The 27,796-nt window shown below is 48.8% G+C and overlaps 1 protein-coding gene across 5 annotated transcripts in view; it reads left to right on the top strand.

Moving 5' to 3' along the window:
- The window catches only part of tspan12 (tetraspanin 12), a 96,251-nt gene that overhangs the window by 36,406 nt on the left and 32,049 nt on the right, over positions 1–27,796 (top strand). For all 5 annotated transcript variants that reach the window (XM_086009201.1, XM_086009204.1, XM_086009202.1 and 2 more), the window contains 2 exons: positions 558–665; positions 5,065–5,208. In XM_086009201.1, the coding sequence (XP_085865327.1) occupies positions 558–665; positions 5,065–5,208 (252 nt within the window). The remainder of the gene's footprint in view (positions 1–557; positions 666–5,064; positions 5,209–27,796) is intronic.

Raw genomic sequence — 27,796 nt, 5'->3', positions numbered from 1 at the left:
CATGGTCATTTTAATGTCAATCAGGACCAGCAAACAAAAGGATGAAAGGAGTTGCTTTGAAAGAACTTGTTTACTATTTTAAAAATTATGTTTAAGTGAAATCCAACAATTGAGGTTTATATTTAACAACAATGAAAAACTAGATTGTAGGAAATGACATGTACAGTTGATCTACAGATCAGCGATTACAGAGTAACTGCAATAGCTGTAATAGGCAGGGCACTCTTTGATTCTTAACGATATTGGAAGGATAACATCGTGGCTGGATATTATTTTGGTGTAATAAGTTAATTTAGGTATGTGTAACTTTCTGTCATTTAGATCAATGAATGTTGTTAAGGATAAACTAATTGGTCTGTGCTCTTAAACCTTGTGCCTGTTTTGAACTTAGTGATTCTGGTTCATATACAGCATAATAATCTGTTGCAGACATCATTGAACTATTATAAAGATGTTGGTATGTGGTATGTGGTTGATATTTTGCACTTTGCCATACTGGTCCTAAAAGTCACAGTTTAATTATAATGATGTCACTAAGAGGTCGTTCTTTGTTTCAGGTCTCCATACAAAGATCTGATATGCTTGGGTTGAAAACCAGAATGTCTCATCATGGTATGGCCAGGTACCAGTGGTTAACCCATGCCTGGAATTTCTTTCAGAGAGAGGTAGATTTTACAGCTTGTCATTACTTCTATGAGTATTACTGCTAAGTTTGCTTCTGCTGTGTAGATGCAATACTTTTACCAATATATGTATTTATATGTTTTTTAAATTAAATTTCCTGCCTGGATAGTGCCGCTTGCTAATAGCAAATCCATTAGTATCAATTTAGAAGAGCATTGAGCAGACTCGGTGAGCAGAGCTTCGCTAAATGGGAATGCACGTCAGAGAATTGGGGGCTCTAATGTTACAACAATAAATTGCATTTACATAGCACCCTTAATTTACAAAAATGACCCAAAGAGCTTCACAAAGGAGAAAAGGGTGAGCACTGAACCTTTGCAGGAGGGTTGGAAGGAGTAACCAAAACCATGGTTGAAGAGATGTTTTTTAGGAAGTCTTTTAAAGGTTGTGAGGCACTTAGAGAGGCAGAGGCATTTGGGGAAGGAGTTCCAAATAACTGGATAAAAAGTAAAACACTGCAGATGCTGGAAATCTGAAATAAAAACAGAAAATGCTGGAAATATCAGACAAAGGGTCATAGACCTGAAACATTAACCCTACCTTCCTTTCTCCAAAGAGGTTGCTTGATCTGCTGAGTGTTTTTAGCATTATCTGTTTTTATTCCAAACATGGATCTAGGCAGCTCAAAGCTCTGCCACCAAAGGTGGAACAGAGGGAAGGGTGATGAAGGAGTTCAGGATATTCAGGCATCCCGGAGGCAGTTTAAGGACCCCTTAGAGAAATTGGGTAGTGTTGAGCGGACAGACATTGGGCCTGCTCTACTTGGGATTTCCATTGTGTGCTGCAGCCTACCCAATGGCGGTCAACAAACAGGCAAGTTTAAAAAAAAACTTACTTTAATCTGGAGCTGTAAGGAGCAATAGTGCTCCTCCTGGTTCCACAGCACTACTGTGAGCCACTGCCAGTCTTTACTAGCCACCTCCCCCCCCACCCCACCCCCTCAACAAGGACTTACCTAAGGGCCGCTGCAAGCAAGGCAAGCAGCCCAAATCGGATCTTGGTACTCCGGCGAGTCTGAAGGTGCGACAGGCACTGGCGGGTCAGCACTAGTATTACAATGAGGCCCAAGGCGCAATTTCTGTTGTGCCTCGGGCCCACCAATTCAGGTCCGCGCTGGAAGTGCAGCAACTGTTATGCGCCAGAAAACTGATTTTTTTACCCCGTTGCGCCTAGATGATGTAGGTAAGGGTTTCAGCAGCAGTGAGGGGTAAGGTAGAGTTGGAGGAGAGCAATGTTGCGAAGGTGGAAGTGAGCGTAATAGGATATAGGGTTTGAAGCTTAGCTTTGGATCAAACAGAGTGCTCAGGATCAGACAAAGTCAACATGGATTTACAAAAGGTAAATCGTGCTTGACTAAGCTACTGGAGTTTTTTGAGGATGTAACTGGTAGAATAGATAAGGGAGAACCAGTGGATGTGGTGTATTTGGACTTTCAGAAGGCTTTCGATAAGGTCCCGCATAAGAGACGAGGGTGCAAAGTTAAAGCACATGAGATTGGAGGTAAGGTACTGACTTGGATAGAAAACTGGTTGGCAGACAGGAAGCAAAGAGTTGGAATAAACTGGTCTTTTTCCCAGTGGAAGGCAGTGTCTAGTGGGGTACCGCAGGGATCGGTGCTAGGACCCCAGTTATTCACAATATATATTAATGATCTAGATGAGGGAACTAGATGTAATATCTCCAAGTTTGCAGACGACACAAAGCTGGGTCGGCATGTGTGCTGTGAGGAGGATGCAGAAAAACTCCAGTATGATTTGGACAGGTTGGGCGATTGGGCAGGTGCATGGCAGACGCAGCATAATGTGGATAAATGCGAGTTTATCCACTTTGGTGGCAAAAACAGGAAGGCAGATTATTATCTGAATGGCAATAGATTGGGAAAAGGGGAAGTGCAACGAGACCTGGGTGTCCTTGTGCACCAGTCGCTGAAGGTAAGCATGCAGGTGCAGCAGGCGGTTAAGAAGGCAAATGGTATGCTGGCCTTCATAGTGAGAGGATTCGAGTACTGGAGCAAGGATGGTTGTACAGGGCCTTGGTGAGACCATACCTTGAGTATTGTGTGCAGTTTTGGTCACCTTATCTGAGGATGTTTTTGCCATGGAGGGAGTGCAGCGAAGATTCACCAGACTGATACCTGGGATGGCAGGAATGACGTATGAAGAGAGACTGGGTCGATTAGGCTTATATTCGCTAGAGTTTAGAAGAATGAGAGAGGATCTCATTGAAACTTATAAAATTCTAACAGGACTAGACAGACTAGCTGCAGGAAGGCTGTTCCCGATGGCGGGGGAGTTCAGAACCAGGGGTCACAGTCTAAGGATAAGGGGTAAGCCATTTAGAATTGAGATGAGGAGTAATTTCTTCACCCAGAGTGGTGAACCTGTGAAATTCTCTACCACAGAAGACAGTTGAGGCCAATTCATTAAATATATTCAAGAAGGAGTTAGATATATTTCTTAAGGCTAAGGGGATCAAGGGATATGGGGAGAAAACAGGGATAGGGTATTGAATTTGGATGATCAGCCATGATCGCATTGAACGGCGGAGCACGCTCGAGGGGCCAAATGGCCTACTCCTGCTCCTATCTTCTATGTTTCTATGTGCCTGAGTGGTTAGTCAGGAAGAGGGACGGAGTCAATTGCAAAGCTGCAGAGATTTTGGTAGCAGCAAAAAACAATGGCTTTGCTTTTCCTGACGTTCAATTGGAATTCTATCTCGACTACAACTTAATATCAGACAGTAAGTGGTGGAGAGGTAGAGTGTTTTCAGTTGGCATGTGGAAGCTGACCTCATTATTACAGGTGATGTCACTGAGGGGCAGCATACAGATGAGACAGTGAAGGGAGTGAAGACTAGACCTTTTTGCAACTCTAGAGGTGGTCATGCAAGAGCTAAGGAGAAAGTATTGTTGAAGATGTGCCAGCTTCATTGGGACAGGTAGGACTGCAGGCAAGCAAGGGACAGACTCACAGAGTAGAGACAATATAAAAGGAAGGCATGATTGATTGTGTCAAATTCTGTACAGAAGTTAAGGAGGACAAGGATAAAAGGAAATTAATGGACTTTTGGGAAAGAAGAGTATGCAGCCATGAGCCAATGACATATTCAAGAACCATGGACAAGAAAGGGAGATTAAATGTTCGGGAACAGTTGAAGGGAACTAATGGCTTGCACATGGGCTTGTTGACGAGGTAGCGGGTGATGGTGATAATTATGAAAGGAAGGGGGACAGTGCCCAAACAAAGAAAACTATTAACAATGTTGATAAGGCTTTGGGCCTGGAAAGGGGGTGGAGAATCAGGAATGGGAACAGGATCAAGGGAGCAGGAACTAGGTCTCATAGAAGAGAGAGCTTGGAGGGGAAGATGGGAGAAAACAGCAATGGTCTGAGCACAGGCCAATATGGACATGCAGATGATCGAGAGGAAAATCTTAGATTACATAAATAAGAAAGAAATAACTTGCATTTATATAGAGCCTTTCACAATCTCAGGATGTCCCAAAGGGCTTTACAGCCAATGAACTACTTTTGAAGTGTAGTCATTGTTGTAATTTAGGGAACTGCGGCATGCAATTTTGCACATGGCAAGGTTCCACAAACACCAATGTGATAAATAACCAGATCATTTATTTTAGTGGTGTTGGTTCAGGGATAAAATTTTGGCAGGGACATCAGAAACTCCCTACTCTTCTTTGAATAGTGCCATGGACCTTTTACGTCCTCATGAGAGGGTCAAAGGGGCCTTGTTTTAATGTCTCATCTGAAAGACAACATCCCCAACAGTGCAGTACCCCTCAGTGCTGCACTGAAGTGTCAGCCTAGGTTATGTGCTCAAGTTTCTGGAGTGGGACTAGAACCCATGACCTTCTGACAGAGGCGAGAGTGCTACCACGGAGCCAAACCTGACACCTTAGTTAGACATAGTAAGGAAATCTGCAGAATAAGGGATGGTGACTGGAGGTAATCAGTCCAGTGATTAGCGAAGGCTCAGTTAGATAGGACAGAGAAGTCGAGAGTCTGTGAAGGAGGATGAAGAAAACTCACCTCCAGCTCACACTTCTGTCAAATGGGGCTGCACTTGGGGAGCACAGGTTTGCTGAATTTGCCCTTATGTGGTACACTTTAACTTATTCTGAAATACACTTCCTGCCTTTATGACTTACGAAAGCTATTTCCAGAATTACAATAACGGTGAGCCTATCTGTCTCTTGATATGAACTGCTATTCCGGAAAATGCAAACGGTTCAGCAATTGATCGGTTTATTTTAGGTGAAGTTAGATGTATAACATTTAATTTTATTTGTAAAAGATCATTGAGTATAGCTTTGGTTAGCAAAATCTCATGAAGCTTAGAATGCTGTCAATTTTATTTTTTCCAGTTCAAGTGTTGTGGAGTGGTATACTTTACCGATTGGTTAGAAATGGCAGAAATGGAGTGGCCTCCTGACTCCTGCTGCATTAGAGAATTTCCAGGCTGCTCTAAACAAGCCCACGATGGGGATCTTATTGATATTTATCAGGAGGTAAGTGGGCCTATTCTTTCCAACATTTAGTAAATAAATAGTAATACGTGGTTAACCAATGCGGTTTGCAAATGGTTGGAAACGGGTTTAAATTTAAAGTGAAGTGCACTCTTCCTACACAAATCTTTCATGGACAGCTCATTATCATAATTATGCGTAGCTCCAAATGCAGATTTGGATAGGTGCTGGGAGTGGAAAATTATCTGTAGGTGACATTTAAAAGGGATGTGGACAAGTAAAGGGAAGTGTCTGAATAGGGAGACAAAAATATTTACAGCTTAGGAAAAGATCTTCGGGCATTTCAACCCATTGGCAGCCTTTGCCAAGGCTGAAAAAGGAGAGGAGCAAGAAATGGTACACAAATATGAAGCCAAAGGAAACCCAATGTGTGCAGACAAGTGATGGAGCAGCCCAGCATCCGTCCCATTTGATGGCTGCTAAAATGATGGTGCTGCATGAGGTGGTTGCAAGGACCATGGCCCTGTTTGCCACTCTACTGCACCATCCCAATAGGTTAGCATTGCCGCATGACTGGAAGAAGGTGCAAGCACGTTTGAGGCCACAGCTGACTGGTGTGGTCACTGGCTGTTCCAGACATATGCTTCATGTTATCTCCGGGTGTACTTGCAACAGATGGCATAGCTCTGCATCTGACTATCTGCTGATACAAAACCTGTGAAGACAGTTCCCTTATGGTCTTTGCCAGGTAGGCGTGCCAATCAGGCAATGCTGGCTACTGATCATCCTGGCAAGCTCTCTTTCATACATACCCCTTAAAGTATGACTGCAATTGGATGCTTTTGAATAACCATCCAGCAATACGACTAGTCAAGCCTCTACATATCTTGAGGTCCTCCAAAACTCTGCCGCCCGATTGCTAACTCGCACCAAGTCCCGCTCACCCATCTCCCCTGTGCTTGCTGACCTACATTGGCTCCCAGTTAAGCAATGCCTCGATTAAAAAAATTCTCATCATTGTTTTCAAATCTTTCCATGGCGTCGCCCCTCCTTATCTGTGTAATCTCCTCCAGCCCTATAATCCCCCTAGACCTCTGTGCTCCGCCTATTCTGGTCTTTTGAACATCCCCCATTTTAAATGCTCCACCATTGGTGGTCGTGCCTTCAGCTGCCTAGGTCCTAAGCTCTGGAATTCCCTCCCTAAATCTCTCCACTTCTCTTTCTCCCTTTTAAGACGCTCCTTAAAACCTACTTCTTCAACCAAGCTTTTGGTCATCTGCCCTAATTTCTCCTTATGTGGCTCGGTGTCAAATTTTTTATTTTGTTGATTACACTCTTATGAAGCAGCTTGGGACGTCTTTAAAAAAATTTCTGTCGGTTTCCTGCCCACAGCCAGCCTGATTGACAGGCTAGAGGACTGTCGGGTGGGAAATCCTACGGCACACGGCTGCAGCCGAGCTGGCCTGAGAGCAGGTAGGTCTAGTGGGGAGATGGGAGAGATCGCGGGGGGGTTCCAATCGTGGGGGAGAGGGGCTTACGGTTGTGGGGGGGGGGTCCGATGGTGGTTGGGTGCGTCCGCCGATTGCGGGTGGGTGGGGAGGGCAGATGGTGATCGGGGTCGGTGGGGGAGCAGACAGATCGTGGGGAGGGGTTTACTGGGTAGCTTGTTGGGCCTGGAGGAAACACTCCTGCCCCTCCTGGCCCACAAGCAGTGCTGTAAAGGCACTTACCTCATGGATTCAGCTCTTCTCACCTCCTTTCACCTGCTGAGTATCCTGGGGCCTAGGCAAACCTGGCCAACGTGAGTTAAAAATAGAATGACTGTTAAAATGAAGGCACGCAGCCTTTATATATTTAAATGACCAACCCGCCTCCTGCGAGCGATTGTTTGTCCACCCCTCATCACGCCTCCGTTAAAACTGGAAGTGGGCGGGATCAACGCGGGTTGGTTTCCTGTTTCAGATTTTTGGAATTTTAATCTCTGGCCTGACCTCAACCCACCTGTTTTTAGAAGTTACCATTCAGCCCAATGTGTCAGCTATCAGGAAGATTAACATTTATATATATGATCTGGTGCTGATGGTCATAGATGAGCTGAGATAAGTCAGTGAAATTCTTTCCGATTCATGTAGGTAATGACATTGTGTAAATGGACCATATAGGGCCACGTGGAAGCAATTGATAGTATCTGCACCTTTGGGAATCCTGCCACTCTACAATTGCAGAGCCCTCTCATGAGGCTGTCAGTTGTTCAGATGAATTGTGATGCTTGAGCAAACAATGCATCCGTGACCTACGAAATTAATGGGCAGGAAAAGACCAGCTGGTCCATCAAGCCTGCCCCACATGCATAATGGCTGGAGCATTATGACTGGACACTTCCTCCCACCCCCACGACCATTTAATCTCCTGGGAGATGTAAAAAAACCAGGGCCAATAAGGGAAAATATACACTGGAAAATTCCTCTCCGACCCCCTCGGGCAATTAAAACCAGTCCAGGAGATCATGTGAACCATGTGTTATCTATAAAGCCACTTACTATCTATTTGATGCAGTCTCTGCCCCAGTCAGGAACCGGTCTATCTTCCTCTTGAAGGCAGGCAGAGAGTCAGCACCCACCACACCAGCTGGGAATGTATTCCAGAGGCTCACTACTCTCTGGGAAAAGAAGAACTGCCTATGCACAAATGATTGGCTAGTATATTTTTACTCCCAATGGGAGCTTGAAACACCCAATGCATAACAATTGAGTCTAGGTGTGAATTTCATAGCTAATGGCAATGTCATTCCCGTGGTGGAGTTAGGCCCAGGTCTGCTTGCAGCATGCAGCATAACTGTGTTGGCTTCCCTGGTGTATTAAAGTCTCTGAAGACGAGCAGATTTTGTGCACCTCTGCCTTTATATTCCAGTGTAGTGCTACTCGTGGGTGGGTGCAGAGCTCCCAGGGAGTAGCCCGGCCTGCTTGGCATCCTGCTGTTGTTGTTCTTCCAATAAACATAGATGAAGGTGAATTCTTAGTAGGAAACCCATTGTAACATTATGGCAGCAGGAGTAAAAAAAAAGGCGGCAACACAGCACTAGCCACAAAGGCTTTACAAACACCTCAGTGACAAAAACGCAAGAGAAAAACTTCAACAATGGACTGGTAATTTTCAAGTCTTAATATTGATCTTGTGGCGACACGCCACCACTGGACATAATCCGCTCACGGCAGCACCGACAGTTTAAGCAGACGCCCCCAGCCGGGGGCCCTCTCCTCCAGCAACTTGTTTCCCGCAGGGACAGGCTGCCGGGAGCACTTCCTGTCTGGGGAGTATTTAAGTGGTTGCGCGGGCTTTTCCAGTTCCTCTTTGCCATGAGGTTGATTAAAGCAGTTGTGTTTCACTAACTCTGGTCTCGACTCCCACGTTTGCCGTGGTATCTCAACACTGGTGACCCCGACGCTCAGGACGAATCCTAAGCTAGCATGGCGGATACAAACGCAGTCACGGTTAAACTACCGGACTTTTGGGAGAACCTGGCCGAAGCCTGGTTTGTTCAAGCCGAATCCAGATTCCGGCTGAAACACATTACAGTCGACGCCACGAAGTACGACTACCTCGTCGCCTCTCTCACCTACGCCACAGTCCCCAAGGTTTGGGCAGCGCTGCAGGAGCCACCAGCGGAAGGCAAGTACGAACATCTGAAGGCTGTGCTCCTTAAAAAATTTCAAATGTCCTCTTACCAGCGCAACTGCCAACTCCTCGACCTCCCCGGCCTTGGTGACGCTTCACCGTCGGATCTGCTTTCCCACATGCTGTCCCTCTCGGACGACAAAAACACCGGCACCCTCTTTCGCACGCTTTTCATTCGGCAGCTCCCCGCCAGCATCCGCCCGCTCATTGTGGAATCTGGCTCTACGGACCTGAATGAGATAGCCGAAAAGGCCGACCGGCTGCTCTCTGCGCAGTCCGCCCGCGACGTCGCGCCCGACCTCACGGCAACGACCACGCGGTCTTCCCGCCCACTAGGCCCGACTGCCCTACCACTCCGGGTCACTGCTACTACCACACCCGTTTTGGCACTAGGGCCCAACGCTGCACGCCACCGTGCACTTTCAAACCCCCCCCCGCACCGGCCCCCACGATGGCCACGGGGCAAAAGGGGCCTCTACTGTACATCACCGACGACAGCACCAACCGCCGATTTCTGTGCGACACAGGGGCCCAGCACAGCATCACCCCCGCCTCCGCCCTCGAAATCCAACGCGGCGCACGGGGTATCACGCTGGCCGCAGCCAATGGCTCTGACATACGCACATATGGCATCCGCATGGTCACGCTCGACCTCGCAGGCCGCTGCTACCGCTGGGAGTTCCTCACAGCCAGGGTCCTCTGCCCACTCATCGGCGCCAACTTCCTACGCATCCACGGCCTCCTTGTCGACATTCCGAGGCACCGCCTTGTCGACATCAACACGATGGCCCTCATCCCTGGCGCATTTACCCCGGCCCATTCGGCCAGCCTGACGACCTACTGCCTCGCCAGAGCCACGGACGACTACTCGGCACTTCTAGCCGAGTTTCCCGCCCTCACTAACCCGACCTTTTCGGCCAAAGCCGCCAAACACAGTGTGGAGCACTATATCCCCACCACCGGCCCCCCCGGTTTCTGCCCACGCCCGCAGACTCAACCCAGCCAAGCTGGAAATCGCGCGGGCCGAGTTCACCACCATGGAACAACTCGGCATCATCCGCCGCTCCAGCAGCCCTTGGGCCTCGCCCCTCCACATCGCCCCCAAGCCCGGCGGAGGCTGGCGCCCTTGGGGGGACTGCCGCCGCCTCAACGACGCCACCACCCCCGACCGATACCCGGTGCCGCACATCCAGGACTTCTCGGCCCGACTGGCCGGACGAACCGTCTTTTCCAAGGTCGACCTGGTGCGCGGTTACCACCAAGTCCCCGTACACCCCGCGGACATCCCCAAAACGGCCGTCATCACCCCATTCGGCCTGTTCGAGTTCCTGAGGATGCCCTTTGGCCTCAAGAATGCAGCCCAGGCTTTCCAGCGCCTTATGGACTCAGTCCTCCGGGACCTGAACTTCCTATTCGTCTATCTAGATGACATTCTCGTGGCCAGCTCCTCCCAACAGGGACACCTCGAACACATTCGCATCCTGTTCGGGCGCCTAGCCCAACACGAGCTCATCCTCAGCCCGGCGAAGTGCCAATTCGGCCTAACCGAGATCGATTTTCTCGGTCACCACATCACCCCTGCTGGGGCCGTCCCCCTGCCCAACAAGGTGCAGGCCGTCAAGCAATTCCCCCGCCCCAAAACCATCAAGGGCCTCCAGGAGTTCCTCGGGATGGTGAACTTCTACAACAGGTTCATCCCCAGCGCTGCAGCCCTCATGAAGCCCCTATATGACTCACTCCGAGGTAAATCCGGCAAGATGGCCGTAGCCTGGACCACTGACACGTCAGCCGCCTTCGACGGCACCAAAAACGCGCTCGCCGACGCCACCCTGCTCGCGCACCCGAGGCCGACGCCCGGGTCGCGCTCACCACTGACGCCTCTGACCACGCGGTCGGAGCCGTGTTCGAGCAGTGGGTCAATGGCGCGTGGCAGCCACTTGCCTTCTACAGCCGCCAACTGTGCCCCCCGGAGGTCAAATACTCTACTTTCGACCGCGAGCTTCTCGCGCTCCACCTGTCGGTCCGCCATTTCAGGTTCATCCTGGAGGGCCACCCCTTCACCGCGTACGTGGACCACAAGCCGCTCACATACGCGATGGCCAAGCACACCGAACCCTGGTCCGCTAGGCAGCAACGCCAGCTCGCGGCCGTGTCCGAGTTTACTACGGACATCCAGCACATCTCCGGTAGAGACAACGTTGTTGCCGACTGCCTTTCCCGTCCCGCCATTTGCGCGAATCACCTCGCGGTTGACTACGCGCAACTAGCAGCGGCCCAGCTCACGGACCCAGACCTCCTCTCGGCGGCTACCAGCCTGCCAGGGCTACGCCTAGCCAAGGTCGTGCACGGGCCCGAAGCCACGGCAGTCACTTGCAACGTCTCACTCGGCCAACCCAGGTCGGTCGTCCCTGCAACCTGGCGCCGCCGCATCTTCGACGCGCTACACGCGCTCTCCCATCCGGGTGCCCGCGCATCTGTCAAACTCCTCTCCCAGCGTTTCGTCTGGCGCGGCCTCAGCAAAGATGTTCGGACTTGGGCCACCTCCTGCCTCGCCTGCCAACGGGCTAAGGTACAGCTACACACAAAAGCACCCCTGGGAGACTTCGAGGTACCCAGCCGCCGCTTCGACCACGTACACGTCGACATCGTCGGTCCTCTGCCGCCATCGCAAGGCCAAACTTATCTCCTCACGATGGTCGACCGCTACACACGCTGGCCTGAGGCAGTGACGCTGCCCTCCACCACCACAGCCGACATCGCCAGGGCGTTCGTTAACACCTGGGTCGCAAGGTTCGGCGTACCAGCCGACATAACCTCCGACAGAGGCGCCCAGTTCACCTCCGAACTCTGGACGGCCACAGCACGCAACCTCGGGGTGACGCTCCACCGAACCACGGCGTACCGCCCGCAGGCCAATGGGCTGTGTGAACGCTTCCACAGGTCACTCAAGGCCTCACTCCGCGCCGGCCTGCAGGACAGTACCTGGACTGACCGCCTACCGTGGGTGGTACTAGGCCTACGCACCGCGGTCAAGGAAGACCTCCAGTCCTCAGCAGCGGAGTTAGTCTACGGACAACCGCTGCGCGTCCCAGGCGAATTCCTTCCGGAGGCTACCACGCCTTGGTCGGCCGAACAGCAGCGGCTCAACTCTTTCTCTTCCGCTCAACAGTTTGCCCCACTTCCGGTCAACCGACACGGCGAACTCGCACCTCACGTCCCGCCAAACTTACAGCAGGCACGCTTCGTCTTCGTGCGACACGACGCGCACCACGGACCCCTGCGACCCCCGTACGACGGACCGTACGAGGTACTACAAACTGGGGACAAGGTCTTCAAGGTGCGACTCGGCGACAGGGTCGATACAGTCTCCATCGACCGGCTCAAACCAGCACACACAGAACCAGGGGAACAGGACCCCATGGCCCGACCTCCAACTAGAGGCCGTCCCGCCAGCAAGCCAGCACAGCCGGCGGCGAACCGCCCGGTCCCACCAACTAGACCGGCGACCACTCAGAGCCGCTCGGCAGAACCATTAGACCACCGTCACGACTCGTCCACTCCTCCTAAGCGGATTCTGGGGGGACCTCTGTGGCGACACGCCACCACTGGACATAATCCGCTCACGGCGGCACGGACAGTTTAAGCAGACGCCCCCAGCCGGGGGCCCTCTCCTCCAGCAACTTGTTTCCCGCAGGGACAGGCTGCCGGGAGCACTTCCTGTCTGGGGAGTATTTAAGTGGTTGCGCGGGCTTTTCCAGTTCCTCTTTGCCATGAGGTTGATTAAAGCAGTTGTGTTTCACTAACTCTGGTCTCGACTCCCACGTTTGCTGCGGTATCTCAACAATCTCTTTAAATGATTTCACTACAGAGTAACACTGAATGCCCAGTTTATATGACTGAGTAAAGGAAACAGTGCAAAATGAACAGCAATGATGGAAAATAAGATATAAGAGGTCATTAATTCATTATGCGCTAACTTACATTTATCCACCACAAACTGGCAGGTACACCTGCACCAAGTGTAATCCTGATGGCAGAATTGCAGCAGAGGCAAAATGAACAGAGATCTGATGTGACAGATTTCCACCCAATTTTCTAATCGGGAATACCCACTTGATGCTCAAATAATGGGCATTCCCAATAGGAAGTGGTAGGCTACTCTTCTCTCCCTCCTTTTTGTCCTACTTAAGCACCTAACTTTCACTCAGTTCTGACAAAAGGACTTTGACCTGAAACAGTAACTCTGTTTCTCTCTCCACAGATGCTGCCTGACCTGCTGAGTATTTCCAGCATTTTCTGTTTTTATTTCAGATTTCCAGCATCCGCAGTATTTTGCTTTTGTAACTTTCACTCATCCTCTTTCAGTGGTGAGGGGAAGCCAGATGTTGGTGCCCATCAATGCCAATACCACTTCATTATAGCCAATAGCAGACTTGCTAGTTACTGAATGACATGGGACAGGATCAGTTTTTTCTTTTTGCTTTGTCTCAAATCTAATGCTGTGCTTTTGTGTGGTATCGCAACCAAGAACTTTAGCATGTGTATTCAAATATGAAGTAGCGCAGGATCTCAAATGTATGACTACAGGGAGGTGAAGCTATTATTTCATCAGCTACAGCAGCTCACATTGAAATAGCCCTTTTTGGAAGAAATAATTAAATGGTCTAGAAGTGGAAGGCCAAGCATAATTAATAGAACTGCACACCATAATTCTCCTAAGGGTTTCATTTGTTTCTTACATTAATGATGTGTCTTCCATGCAACTCAAGGCTAGAGTTGTGGGGGTAGATTGTCGGCCCAGAAATTCGGGTCTCCACGGGTGCGTACGCACGGGGTACTCACCCATAGGCTGAATGGAAGTGTCGGTTTCCTGCGTGCACTGCGCATGCGCGGGAAACCGGCACTTCCGATCCTCTGAACAAAGGGGTTCAGAGGTCGAACGCGCGCGCAGGGGAGGCTGCGCGTGCGCTTTGAACTTAGTTTTTTTTTGCAGGTTTTCACGCGAGGTTAAGCCTGCAGGATTTACACATTTAAAAAGCAGGCGTAAGGCCTGCTTTTTACAAGGTAAGTGGTCAATTAATTAAAATTAAAACATTTTTTCCACAGGTGTATTATTTTTAAATACTTTAAAGCAAGGTAAGTTTATTTTTAGCCCGTTAGAATATAAAATTATTTTTTTCAAAAATTTAAATTATTGTTTAAAATAGTTATTTAATGTAATTTATAGTTTATTTAAAAAGTGTGATTTAAAAAAAAAATTATTTGAGGGTTTACTGCTAGTTTGGGGCCCGTAGTATTTATAAGTTTTGACAGGTCTGCCTGTCAATCTTATGAATGGGCTTTTCCCTCCTCCGATTGGTTGCCCATGGCTCACGTGATCCCAGGGGACGCATCGCACTAACTACGCCCCTGGGACACGCAAGCACAGCGCGCCGGCAGCTGGGCCAGGCCCCGGAGCGGAATTCCACGGGGCCCTACAGCTCAACTGCCGGCGCGCAAGGTAAGTGCAGGTCGGGGGCTTGCACCCGCAGGAAGCCTCCGACCCGAATTTCTGGGCCAATGTCTTCAATGTCTGAGTGGTAATCTGGTGGAGCGGATCACCCATCCATTGTAAAACCTACCTGATTTGCATTCCACTGAAATTAATGGAATGAAAATCAGGCAAGTTCCATAATGTGCGGACGATCCACTCCTCCAGATTACCACCCAGGAAGCAAAGGCAAATATTTACCCCGCGGACTCTCCCTCCCTCCAGTATCCCACCATGCTGAATAATTTCATACTCTTCTATTCTCATTCTTTGCTTGTTTTCCTTAAGTCTTTCCATCCTTCTACAATTTCAGACTTTCAAAACCCAAGCTTAACATCACCTAGTCACTACTTCCCAATTTACTTTTTTCAGCATTGGTTCTGTCCTGGTGGTTTCGCAATAATAAAAAAAGCCTTCAGGTATTAGTGGCAGCAGCGTGAAGAGCTGAAACCTGGCTTAAGTAATTCACTTTGCAGTAATATGATCATGAATGGGGTGTACTTCAATGAAGCTTTTTGTTAACTGGAAAGAAGTAAATCATCCAGAACTTGTCAACAAATAAATGCCATTTGCCAAAGGAGGTCTCTTAGGCATTTCACAGTTGATGTAGAAGTGATTTCTGCCAGGAAATAATGAACTAAGCTTTTACATTTCCTTTTCCTTTTTCTCATCTTGTTTACATCAAGCATTGGTTAGTGTTCAGATTATACGTGTGAAATTTCCCACCGCAGCAGCATAAATACATAGTGGCAAATCAGAATTCACATCTTTGTAGTTCTTTTTCTTCTGCATATGACACATTAAAACTAATATGGAACATATACTTTTTCCAAAAAAGATTTTAGAAGACAATATTAAACTCCAAAAGCAACTTGAGGTCCGTTTAATGGTACCAGTTTAATTGTGTGTGGAGCAGTGTAAACAGAGATATATTTTATATCGTGCAATAAATGTACTTTTATTTTTACAGCTCTTCAAGCATTAGATTTCTAAAGCAGTAACTTAAAATAGACACATGGATGTGGGAGTAAATTCTAAATTTGTAGAGGTTTTAAAGCTTGCGTTATAAATGTTCACATTTCAAATTCTGTTCAAAATGTGATAACATTTTAAGTGAATATATAACACATATCTAATGTTTGACAATTTTGTTTGCACAAGCATTTCAATATGGAGAACACCAGCACCATTCTCCCTGGATGGGGCATTTTTTCAGATTTTGGCTCAGAGACTGATACTGAAAAATTCTTAATAATGCAGTAATACTGTTGGTGGCTATTTAGATGCCCACGGTAGCTTTATCTCTAGATTACTAAAATATTACTTTAGTTGTTTACTGGTATAAAGTCTGCTCTGGAAATCTTTTCCCCTTATTCCTGATACATAAGAACAGAAGAAATAAGAGCAAGAGTAGGCCATGCGGCCCCTCGAGTCTGCACCGCCATTCAATAAGATCATGGCTGATCATCGACCTCAACTCCACTTTCCCGCCCGATCCCCATATTCTTTGATTCCCCTAGAGTCCAAAAATCTATCTATCTCCGCCTTGAATATACTCAAAAGACTCAGCATTCCCAGCCCTCTGGGGCAGAGAATTCCAAAGATTCACAACCCTCTGAGTGAAGAAATTCCTCCTCATCTCGGTCTTAAATGGCCTACCCCTTATCCTGAGACTAGTTCCAGACACTCCAGCCAGGGGAAACAACCTCTCAGCATCCACCCTGTCAATCCCCTTCAGAATCTTGTATGTTTCAATGAGATCACCTCTCATTCTTCTAAACTCCAGAGAGTATAGGCCCATTCTACACAATCTCTCATCATAGGACAGCCCTCTCATCCCAGGAATCAATCTAGTGAACCTTCGTTGCACCGCCTCCGAGGCAAGTATATCCTTCCTTAGATAAGGAGACCAAAACTGTGCACAGTACTCCAAGGCCCTGTACAGTTCTAGCAAGGCTTCCTTACTCTTATAATCCAACCCCCTTACAATAAAGGCCAACATGCCATTTGCCTTCCTTATTGCTTGCTGTACCTGCATGGTAGCTTTCTGTGTTTCTTGCACGAGGACACCCAAATCTCTCTGAACAGCAACATTTGAAAGTTTCTCACCATTTAAAAAATATTGTTTTTCTATTCTTCCTACCAAAGTGAATAACCTCACATTTCCCTACATTATACTCCATCTGCCACTTTACTGCCCACTCACTTAGTCTATCTGTATACCTTTGCAGATGTGTTCTCCTCACAGCTTACTGTCCCACTCAGCTTTGTATCATCAGCAAACTTGGATACATTACACTTGGTCCCTTCATCTAGGTCATTAATATAGATTGTGAATAGCTGAGGCCCCAACACTGATCCTTGTGGCACCCCTCTACAGCCTGCCAACCGGAAAAAGATTCATTTAAACCCTACTCTCTGTTTTCTGTCTGTTAACCAATCCTCTATCCATGCTACTATACACCCCCAACCCCATGAGCCCTAATCTTGTGTCTCCGCAAGATCCTGCAAATCCATTGGCAGGATAGGCACACCAATGTCAGTGTTCTTGCTCAGGCCAACATCCCTAGCATCGAAGCTCTGACCACACTCAATCAGCTCCGATGGACAGGTGACATTGTCTGCATGTCCGATATGAGACTCCCAAAACAAGTGCTCTACTCGGAGCTCCGGCACGGCAAGAGAGTCCCAGGTGGGCAGAGGAAACGCTTCAAGGACACCTTGAAAAAGTGCGACATCCCCACCGACACCTGGGAATCCCTGGCCCAAGACCGCACAAAGTGGAGGAGAAGCATCCGGGAAGGTGCCGAACACCTTGAGTCTCTTCGCCGGGAGCAAGCGGAAGCCAAGCGCAAGGAGCGCACGTCAACCCAAGCACCCCACCCACCCGCCCCTTCAACCACCGTCTGCCCCACCTGTGACAGAGACTGTAGGTCCCGCATTGGACTAATCAGCCACCTGCGAGCTCATTTTTAATGTGGAAGCAAGTCATCCTCAGTTCCGAGGGACTGCCTAAGAAGAAGAAGAAGAATCTTGTGTAATAACCTTTTATGTGGCACCTTATTGAATGCCTTTTGGAAATCCAAATACAGGAAACTCTCGATTTACCGGCACCTAAATAACTGGAAATCTCTGTTAACCGGCAAAATTCAGGAGTAGGTTCAGGTAAATTTTACTTCATATTAGTGGCCGTTCCTGGATCTGTGGCCGTGTAACCGGGGTTCCTGCACCTGTTGCTGTGCAACAGGGACGCTTGGTCTGTGGCCGGGGTTCCGGCACCTGTTGCCATGCAACAGGGATGCCTGGATCTGTGGCCGTGTACAGGGCTCTCGTACCTTTTACTATACCTCTCTGTAATCCGGACTTTTTGATAAACCAGCACCACGCCGGTCCCATCGGTGCTGGATAAAAAAGAGTTTCCTGTATACTACATCCACTAGTTCCCCTTTTTCTACCCTGTTAGTTACATCCTCAAAAAACTCAAATAAATTTGTCAAACACGATTTCCCTTTCATAAAACCATGTTGACTCTGCCTAATCATGTTATGATTTTCTAAGTGACTTGATACCTTAACAATGGTTTCCAGCATTTTCCCGATGACTGATGTCAGGCTAACTGACCTGTAGTTCCCTGTTTTCTCTCTCCCTCCTTTCTTGAATAGCGGTATTACATTTGCGACCTTCCAATCCGCTGGGAGCGTTCTAGAATCTAGGGAATTTTGGAAGATCAAAACCAATGCATTTAGAACCCTAGGATGTAGGCTGTCAGGTCCAGGGGATTTGTCAGCTTTTAGTCCCATTAGTTCCTCTAGTACTTTTCTTTACTTATATTAATTACGTTAAGTTCCTCACCCTCATTAAACCCTTAGTTCCCCACCATTTTTAGTATGCTTTTTGTGTCTTCTGCGGTGAAGACAGATACAAAATATTTGTTTAATGTTTCTGCCATTTCCTTATTCCCCATAATAATTTCTCCTGTCTCAGCCTCTAAGGGGCCAACGTTTACTTTTGCGACTCTCTTCCTTTTTACATACTTGTAGACGCTCTTACAATCTGATTTTATATTTCTTGCTAGTTGTCTCTCATATTCTATATTTTGGCTTTTCATCAATTTTTTGGTCATTGCTGGTTTCTGAAACTCTCCCAATCCTCAGGCTTACTGCTATTTTTTCGCAACATTATAATCTAATGCTATCCTTAATTTCTTTAGTTAACCACGTAGCCACAGTTGGATAACTTTTCCCGTGGAGTTTTTGTTTCTCAGTGGAATGTATTTTTGTTGAGAATTATGAAATATTTCTAGCCACTGCTTATCTACCGCCAAACCTTTTAATCTATTTTTCCATTCTACCTTAGCCAACTCACCCCTCATACCTATGTAATTGGCTTTATTTAAGTTTAAGACTCTAATTTCGGACTTGGGCAAGTCACTCAAAATTAAAGTAAAATTCTATCATATTATGATCACTCTGCCCCAGAGGATCCTTTACTATGAGATTGCTAATTAACCCTGTCTCATTACACAATACAAGATCTAAAATAGCCTGCTCCCTGGTTGGTTCCATGACATATTGTTCTCGGAAACTGTCCTGAATGCATTCCATGAACTCGTCTTCCAGACTACATTTGCCAATTTGATTTGTCCAGTCTATATGAAGATTAAAGTCTCCCACGATTATTGCATTACCTTTGTTACAAGCTCCTACTATTTCTTGATTAATATTCTGTCCAACGGTATAGATACTGTTAGGGGGCCTATATATCTACCGCAGTTGCTCCCTGTTCAATTTTTCTACCTTTCTATTTCAACTTTATATTACTTTACATTATTTTCTATGCACTGTGGCGGTCCCAACGGTTGTCTTTTATATTGAGATATATACATAATTCCCTTTAACTTAACTTATTTATGTATGTATAACTAACCTAACTGTATGTACTTAATTTACTTAATTGTATAACTTACCAGTTAGGGCTGTTGCCTCTTTAACTTATCTGTTGGGCTGTTGCCCCTTTAAGAGGCGACCTAACGCGCTGACGTCACGTATCACGTGACGCATGCGCGTCGGCCGCCGACCTAACGCGCTGACGTCACACGACGCACGCGTACTGGCCGCCGGCCCGATTCGGGCTTCCAAGACGGCCGCCGGCATAGCCCGGCCTATCGAGACTTCGGCTGCATCAGCCGGCAAGCGGGAGCGAAGGGATTCTCCGCTCCCGCGGCAAGTACTGGCACAGCCCGGCCTAGTAACCTCGGCCTTAAAGGCCAGCCTCCGTAACGGGGAGATGTACTGACAACAGCGCAGGTCACGTGACCGCCTAAGCGCACGTGAACGTGCTGACGTCATGACGCGGTCACGTGACGTCGGGAATATAGAGCCGAGTGTGAGGAGGTCATGAGGCTCCCCACACGTTCCCCACGGGACTGGGAACGCAGTCCTTGTGGAGTCCCCGCTGGGACAAGGTCTACAACATGGTGCTCCTGCAGTCAGCCATCTTACCTGCTATCTTACTTACCGTAAGACCTACAACATGGAGTTCCTGCAGTCAGCCACCTTACCTGTTACCTTACCTGCTGTAATTATCCTGTGATCTACAATATGGTGCTCTTGCAGTCAGCCATCTTACCTGCTACCTTACCTGCTGTATTATCCTGTTCTGGTAAATAAACAACTTATTTATAGTTCGTCGAAGCTAAACTCTTTTATATAGTGGCGATTTACACGAACCACTACAGCACTATATTTTAACTTTTTTTTTTATCTTATTGAAGTTTAAGTAACAGTGTTCTGTGCTTCCCTTATCTTGCCATTCCAGTTTTACCTGAGATTCATATAAATAAAATTTGCTTCTTGACTTGCTAAAAACTACCATTGGACTGAACCTGTCAAACCTTGACTGAATTTTCAGACCGACATTCGATAACAAATGTATGTTAATGTGACAGTACCACAGGGAGCTGAGAGCCACAAAATCAAAATGATTTAGATGGTGGCTTTCAAGTAGTTAATTTACTGTGAATATATCTGAAGTAGTGACTTATGTACTATAGAATATTACTTTTTGTCAAACCCTAGTTACATCAATTGAAATCTGTCAAGCAAAAAATTATGCCCAAGATATTATGAAAGTGAATCCTTTGGGAAATAGATCCAGGTGTCTAAAAGGCTATTCAAGAGACAAGTATGTCAGCACCTCAGAAATCATCCCATCAGCGGTGAATCCAAATGCCCCCAGTGTATTTATTGTGTACTGAAGGGTATCACTAGCCTTGAAAATATTTACACAGTGAGTGCTACTAGCTAAAGTAAAAACATACGGTAATTTGTTAGAAAAACGTCCTTCCAACTGTGCCTTTGGGCAAGGTTTAGCCACATATTTATGATCCACATTGTTTCTTATAAGGAACTCAAATATGTAGACCTACGTTGTATTAAATTTATTTCACAGGAAAAGTGCATTTACGTTATATTTTGCAGTGCATATTTCAGATGATGATCTGTCACGTCGCATTTAACTTGCAGTATGGCACAGAGGAGGCAGTATTCATATGATATCTGAGTTGATGTCATTATTATCTTGTGTTGTTAAGTGAATAATGTATGATTGCAGCAGGCATATCTTATGCTCACTGGCAGTCACACATCAGAATAAAAGGAAGTGACCTCAGACAGCATCCATGAGCTGACTTTTCATGAGTCCCAAGAACTGTCATGGAAAGTAGAGAAAAATGAGGGCCTCGTTCCTATTTGACCTTCAGTAGGACCTATCAGGAGCAGCAACCTATTGCCAAAGAAAGGTCGGAATATTATCACTCGTGGTTTTCAGGTCTCTGTATAAGGACTGCTCTCCCAGCACCATATTGGCAATATTAAACCACCTTAGGTGGTACATTTATCTTTATAAGATAGTGTAGGAATGGAGGTTCCTATCTGAATAAGGTATTCGACTCGATGAATCAAATCAACAGGTTTTAATGAACAACGAAGTTAACAGGGAAACTACAGGAGAAACAGTACACAGGTCTAATCAGCTTGCTGGGCACTCGATGACTACTGGAAGATTCTGGAAGCTGACGTCATGACGTCATCGCGTTCTTCGCGCCACTGGCAGTCACGTGATCGGCGTCATGATGTCATCACGTGGAGTGCAGGAAAACACAATACAGTACAGTTAACAGGCAGTTTAAAGGTGCAGTCCGCGGCTGCACTACACTGTAGTTAAAGGGATTATTACTAATTGTTCAGAGACCCTTGGTGGCTCCGCCACAGGCGCCCCCCCAGAATCCACTTTAACGGACATTGTCAACTGAGTAGGAGGTTTAATGATTCTGGCCGAACGGCGACGAAACTCAGGCAGCAGAAACAGGGCGTTAGTAAACGAACCAGTGCCGGATTGCGGCAGAAGCGGCATCTCGGGCGAGGCAGAAACGGTAGTCAGAGGTGCAGGCGCGTCTGAGGCCGAATCAGGCTGTTCGACGGTGGGCTGGTGCACGGCTGGTCTGGCGGCCAACGGTCGGCCGCGGCGAGGCGGTTGGGCAGCCACGACAGGCTCACTCCGATCTAGGTGGGCTGGTTTGAGCCGGACGATAGAGATGGTATCGGACTTTCCACCGACTTCGACTGTGGAAAAACTTTTCCCCTGATGAGATGACACGAAAAGGTCCGGTATACGGCAGCTTGAGCGGGTCTCTGTGACCGTCCTGTCTAATAAAGACATAGTCCGAACTCATGAGCTCTGTCGGGACTTGAGGCCTCTGCAGGTCATGCTGTGAGGTTGGGATGGGCAGGAAATTCCTAGCCGCCTCCTGATGTAGCAGGAGCTGTTGAGCTGCAGACCATGGTTCGGTGTGTGGAGGGAGAAAGTCACTTGGCACTCTGAGTGTCTGGCCATAAACCAGCTCAGCCGATGAAGACTGAAGATCCTCCTTTGGGGCTGTCCGGAGGCCCAGCATCACCCATGGGAGCCTGTCCACCCAGTTGGGTCCCCTCAAGCTGGCACGGAGGGACGCTTTGAGAGACCGATGGAACCTTTCGCACAGACCATTCGCCTGCGGATGGTAGGCGGTGGTACGGTGCAGCTTGGTACCCAGGCCTTGTGCCACTGCGTTCCACAGCTCTGATGTGAATTGCGGACCGCGGTCCGAGGAGATGTCCGATGGCACCCCGAACCGAGCCACCCACGACAAAAGAAACGCCCTGGCAACGTCTGCTGCGGTGGTAGCGGCCAAGGGAATCGCCTCTGGCCACCTGGTGGTCCGGTCTACCACCGTCAGGAGGTGTGTGAATCCACGTGACCCGGGAAGGGGACCTACTAAATCCACGTGAACGTGGTCGAAACGGCGCTCAGGCACCGGGAAGTTGGCCACCGGAGCCTTGACGTGACGGTGGACTTTGGATTTTTGACAATCGACGCAATTGTTTGTCCAGTCCTGGACGTCTAAATGCATGCCTTCCCAAACAAATTTGCGGGACATTAGCCATTGAGAAGCCCGCATCCCTGGGTGAGATAACCCGTGGATTGCCTGGAATACTTTCTTGCGCCATTCGACCGGCACAATGGGCCGGGGCACTCCCATGGATGTGTCGCACAAGAGCGTGGTTCCTGCCGCTTGAAACGGCACGTCTGCAACCTGCCAACTGGAAGGCGTGGTCCTAAACGCTTGTACCTCTGGGTCTGCCAGTTGATCCTCTGCCAGTCCGACGAAATCGATGCCCAGGTGGACTGCCTGGACTGGAACCCGGGAAAGGCAATCCGCCACGAGATTATCCTTGCCTGACACGTGCCGCAAATCCATTGTGAATTCGGATATAAACGTGAGGTGGCGCTGCTGCCGAGTTGACCAAGGTTCCGCCGTTTTGGCCATGGCGAAGGTGAGCGGCTTGTGGTCCATGAATGCAGTGAACGGCCGGCCTTCTAGAAGGAAACGGAAATGCCGGATGGCCAAAAACAGGGCTAGCAACTCGCTGTCAAAAGTGCTATACTTTCGCTCGTTCTTGCGCAGTTGGCGGCTGAAAAAGGCTAACGGCTGCCAACCCCCGTCGACCCACTGCTCTTGAACTGCTCTGATGGCATAGTCGGAGGCATCCGTAGTGAGGGAAACAGTCGCGCCCGGGAGTGGGTGTGCTAGCATAGTTGCATCCACCAACGCTGCCTTGGTATCGCGGAATGCCTGGTCCATTTGCGGTGTCCAAGTGAGAACATCCTTGCCCGACTTTCCTTTTAGTGCTTCGTACAGAGGTTGCATTAACCGGGCCGCCTTGGGGACGAAACGATGATAAAAATTTACCATCCCCAAGAACTCTTGCAGGGGTTTGACTGTGTGAGGCCGCGGGAATGCGGTAACTGCCTCTACCTTGGTGGCTAGCGGGACGGCGCCTTCTGGGGTAATCCTGTGTCCCAGGAAATCAATACTGGATACTCCAAACGTGCATTTGGCCGGATTGACAATAAGGCCGTGTTGGCTGAGCCGGGCGAAAAGTGTACGTAAATGGGCCATGTGAGCTGTCGTATCCTTGCTGGCTATTAGGATGTCGTCCAAATATACAAAAATGAAGGGCAGGTCCCGTAAGACAGAGTCCATCAACCGCTGGAATGCTTGAGCTGCGTTTTTCAGACTGAATGGCATGCGGAGGAACTCAAAAAGGCCGAACGGAGTGATGACTGCTGTTTTGGGGGACGTCTGGAAGGTGCACCGGAACTTGGTGATATCCACGAACGAGATCCACTTTAGAAAATATGGAGTTGCCAGCCAGATGTGCCGAAAAATCTTGGATGTGGGGAATAGGATACCTGTCCGGTGTCGTGGCGTCGTTTAAGCGTCTGTAATCCCCGCAAGGTCGCCATCCGCCACCTGGTTTGGGTACTATATGCAGTGGGGAGGACCAAGGGCTGTCCGAACGCCGGATGATCCCGAGGCGCTCCATGGTCTGGAACTCAGCCTTTGCGGCTGCCAGCTTGCCGGCTTCTAATCGCCGCGCCCGAGCGTAAACGGGTGCTCCGGTCGTGGAGATATGGTGCTCCACCCCGTGCCGTGTGCCTGCAGCCGAAAAAGTAGGCCTGGTGAGCTCCGGGAATTCGCCGAGCAGGCGCGTAAACCCGCCTTGCGACGGAACCGCACAGGCCACCGACCAGGACATGGCGGTGCTGCGGTGGCAGGGCACTGCGTGGAAAGTGAACGCATTAATGAGTCGGCAGTGTTGGACGTCGACCAGCAGACCGTTGGCACAGAAAAAATCAGCCCCCTGGATGGCCTGTGAGACCTTAGCTGTAATAAAGTCGCAGACAAAACGCTGACTGGCGAAGGTTAAGTTTACCGAACGTACGCATGGCAGCGCCGTTTATTGCCACGAGGGAAGGCCCCTGGCCGCCAGATAGTAGGTCCAGCTTTGAAGCTGGCAGGATGCTGCACTGTGAACCAGTGTCGCACAGGAATCGTCAGCCCGTAACGGAATCCGTAACGTAAATGAGTTTGCCCGCTGAGCCCGCTGCCATAGCTAACTTGCCGTGCTTTTCAGACCTTGTCATCCGTCCGGGAGGACGCGGGCTTGTTGGAGTTTTTTTTTTCTTGAGGGAAACTGCAAGGAGGCCGGCAGCGTCGAGCTTTGGTGCCAAAACGGGCGTGGTACGCGCACCATCCTGCTAGGGGAGGGCTGGGCTTCGCTCGCGTGGGGGAAAGGCGCCTCGTGGCTGCACAACATTGCTGAGTAACAGTAAATATCTTGTCTGCCTCTGCAGCGAGTTCAGCACCGTCTGTGATGGCAGTGTTGGCCAAGGCCGCCTGAACCGGTTCGGGTAGCTGGCAGAGGAAAAGCTCACGGAATAAAAAACATTGGGGTTCCGCGCCCAACAGCGTGAGCATTTGACTCATCAGCTCTGACGGTTTTGAGTCCCCGAGGCCGGGCATGGAAATAAGCTTGCGTGCCCGCTCCGACTTATTAAGATCAAATACCTGTAGCAAACGGGCTTTAAGCGCTTTGTACTTGCCCTCCTCCGGTGGGCTGCCAAGGATGCTGACGACCCGCGAGGCCGTGGCATTGTCGAGAGCGGCAACCACATAATAATAACGAGTCGAATCCGCTGTGACCTCCCGGAGAGCGAACTGTGCTTCTGCCTGGAAAAACCATGCTGCTGGCTGCTGTTCCCAGAACTGCGGCAGTTTAAGGGCGACGGCGTTCGTGTTCATCCTCGACGAAAGTTGTCCGACGAGATCGGGGTCACCAATGTAGGAACGGAGGTTCCTATCTGAATAAGGTATTTGACTCGATGAATCAAATCAACAGGTTTTAATGAACAACGAAGTTAACAGGGAAACTACAGGAGAAACGGTACACAGGTCTAATCAGCTTGCTGGGCACTCGACGACTACTGGAAGATTCTGGAAGCTGACGTCATGACGTCATCGCGTTCTTCGCGCCACTGGCGGTCACGTGATCGGCGTCATGACGTCATCACGTGGAGTGCAGGAAAACACAATACAGTACAGTTAACAGGCAGTTTAAAGGTGCAGTCCGCGGCTGCACTACACTGTAGTTAAAGGAATTATTACTAATTGTTCTGAGACCCTTGGTGGCTCCGCCACAATAGTACAATTGCTGTGACCATGATGCTCTGTAAAGATTGGAGAATTCATGGAATATTCATGGCCTAGCCTCTGACCTGCTCTTGTTGCCACAGTATTTATGTGGCTGGTCCAGTTAAGTTTCTGGTCAATGGTGACCCCCCAGGATGTTGATGGTGGGGGATTTGGCGATGGTAATGCCGTTGAATGTCAAGGGGTGGGGGTTAGGCGCTCTCTTGTTGGAGATAGTCATTGCTTGGCACTTGTGTGGCACGAATGCTACTTGCCACTCGCCAGCCCAAGCCTGAATGTTGTCCAGGTTTTGCTGCATGCAGGCATAGACTGCTTCATTGTCAGAGGAGTTGTGAATGGAACTGAACACTCTGCAATCATCAGCGAACATCCCCACTTTTGACCTTATGATGGCGGGAAGGTCATTGATGAAGCAGCTGAAGTTGGGCCTAGGACACTGCCCTGAGGAACTCCTGCAGCAATGTCCTGGGGCTGAGATGATTGGCCTCCAACAACCACAACCACCTTCCTTTGTGCTAGGTATGACTCCAGCTAGTGGAGAGTTTTTCCCCTTATTCCCATTGACTTCAATTTTACTAGGGTTCCTTGATGCCATACTCTGTGAAATGCTGCGTTGATGTCAAGGGCACTCACTCTCACCTCACCTCACCTCTGGAATTCAGCTCTTTTGTCCATGTTTGGACGAAGGCTGTGATGAGGTCTGGAGCCGAGTGGTCCTGGCGGAACCCAAACTGAGCTTCGTTGAGCAGGTTATTGGTGAGTAAGTGCTGCTTGATCGCACTGTTGACAACACCTTCCATCATTTTGCTGATGATTGAGAGTAGGCTGATGGGGCGGTAATTTGCTGGATTGGGCAGGACATACCTGGGCAGTTTTCCACATTGTCGGACAGATGCCAGTGTTATAGCTGCACTGGAACAGCTTGGCTAGAGGCGCGGCTATTTCTGGAGCACAAGTCTTCGGCATGACAGCTGGGATATTGTTGGGGCCCATAGCCTTTGCTGTATCCAGTGCGCTTAGCTGTTTCTTGAATCAAATTGGCTGAAGTCTGGCTTCTGTGATGCTGGGGACCTCAAGAGAGGCCGAGATGGATTACCCACTCGGCACTTCTGGTTGAAGATGGTTGAAAATGCTTCAGCCTTGTCCTTTGCACTCGCGTGCTGGGCTCTGCCATCATTGAGGATGGGGATGTTCATGGAGCCTCCACCTCCTGTCAGTTGTTTAATGGCCCACGACCATTCACGACTGGATATGGCAGGACTGCAGAGCTTTGATCTGATCCATTGGTTGTGGGATCGCTTAGCTCTGTCTATAGCATGCTGCTTCTGCTGTTTAGTCCTGTGTTTCAGCTTCCCCAGGTTGGCACCTCATTTTTAGGTACGCCTGGTGCTGCTCCTGGCATGCTCTTCTGCAATCCTCATTGAACCAGGGTTGGTCGCCTGGCTTAATGTTAATGGTAGAGTGAGGGATATGCTGGGCCATGAGGTTACAGATTGTGATGGAGTACAATTCTGCTGCTGCTGATGGCCCATAGTGCCTCATGGATGCCCAATTTTGAGCTGCTAGATCTGTTCTGAATCTATCCCATTTAGCATGGTGGTAGTGCCACACAACACGATGGAGGGTGTCCTCAGTGTGGAGAAGGGACTTTGTCTCCACAAGGACTGTGCAGTGGTCACTGCTATCAATACCGTCATGGACAATTGCATCTGCGACAGGTAGATTGGCGAGGACGAGGTCAAGTAGGTTTTACCCTCGTGTTGGTTCTCTCACCACCTGTCGCAGGCCCAGACTGGCAGTTATGTCCTTCAGGACTCGGCCAGCTCGGTCAG

The sequence above is a fragment of the Somniosus microcephalus genome, chromosome 16, assembly GCF_052327205.1.
Source record: "Somniosus microcephalus isolate GS21.2 chromosome 16, FLI_Smic_1.0, whole genome shotgun sequence".
Classification (NCBI taxonomy): domain Eukaryota; kingdom Metazoa; phylum Chordata; class Chondrichthyes; order Squaliformes; family Somniosidae; genus Somniosus; species Somniosus microcephalus.
Note: the sequence above shows the minus strand (reverse complement) of the source record. Positions and strands in the feature narration are given on the sequence as shown.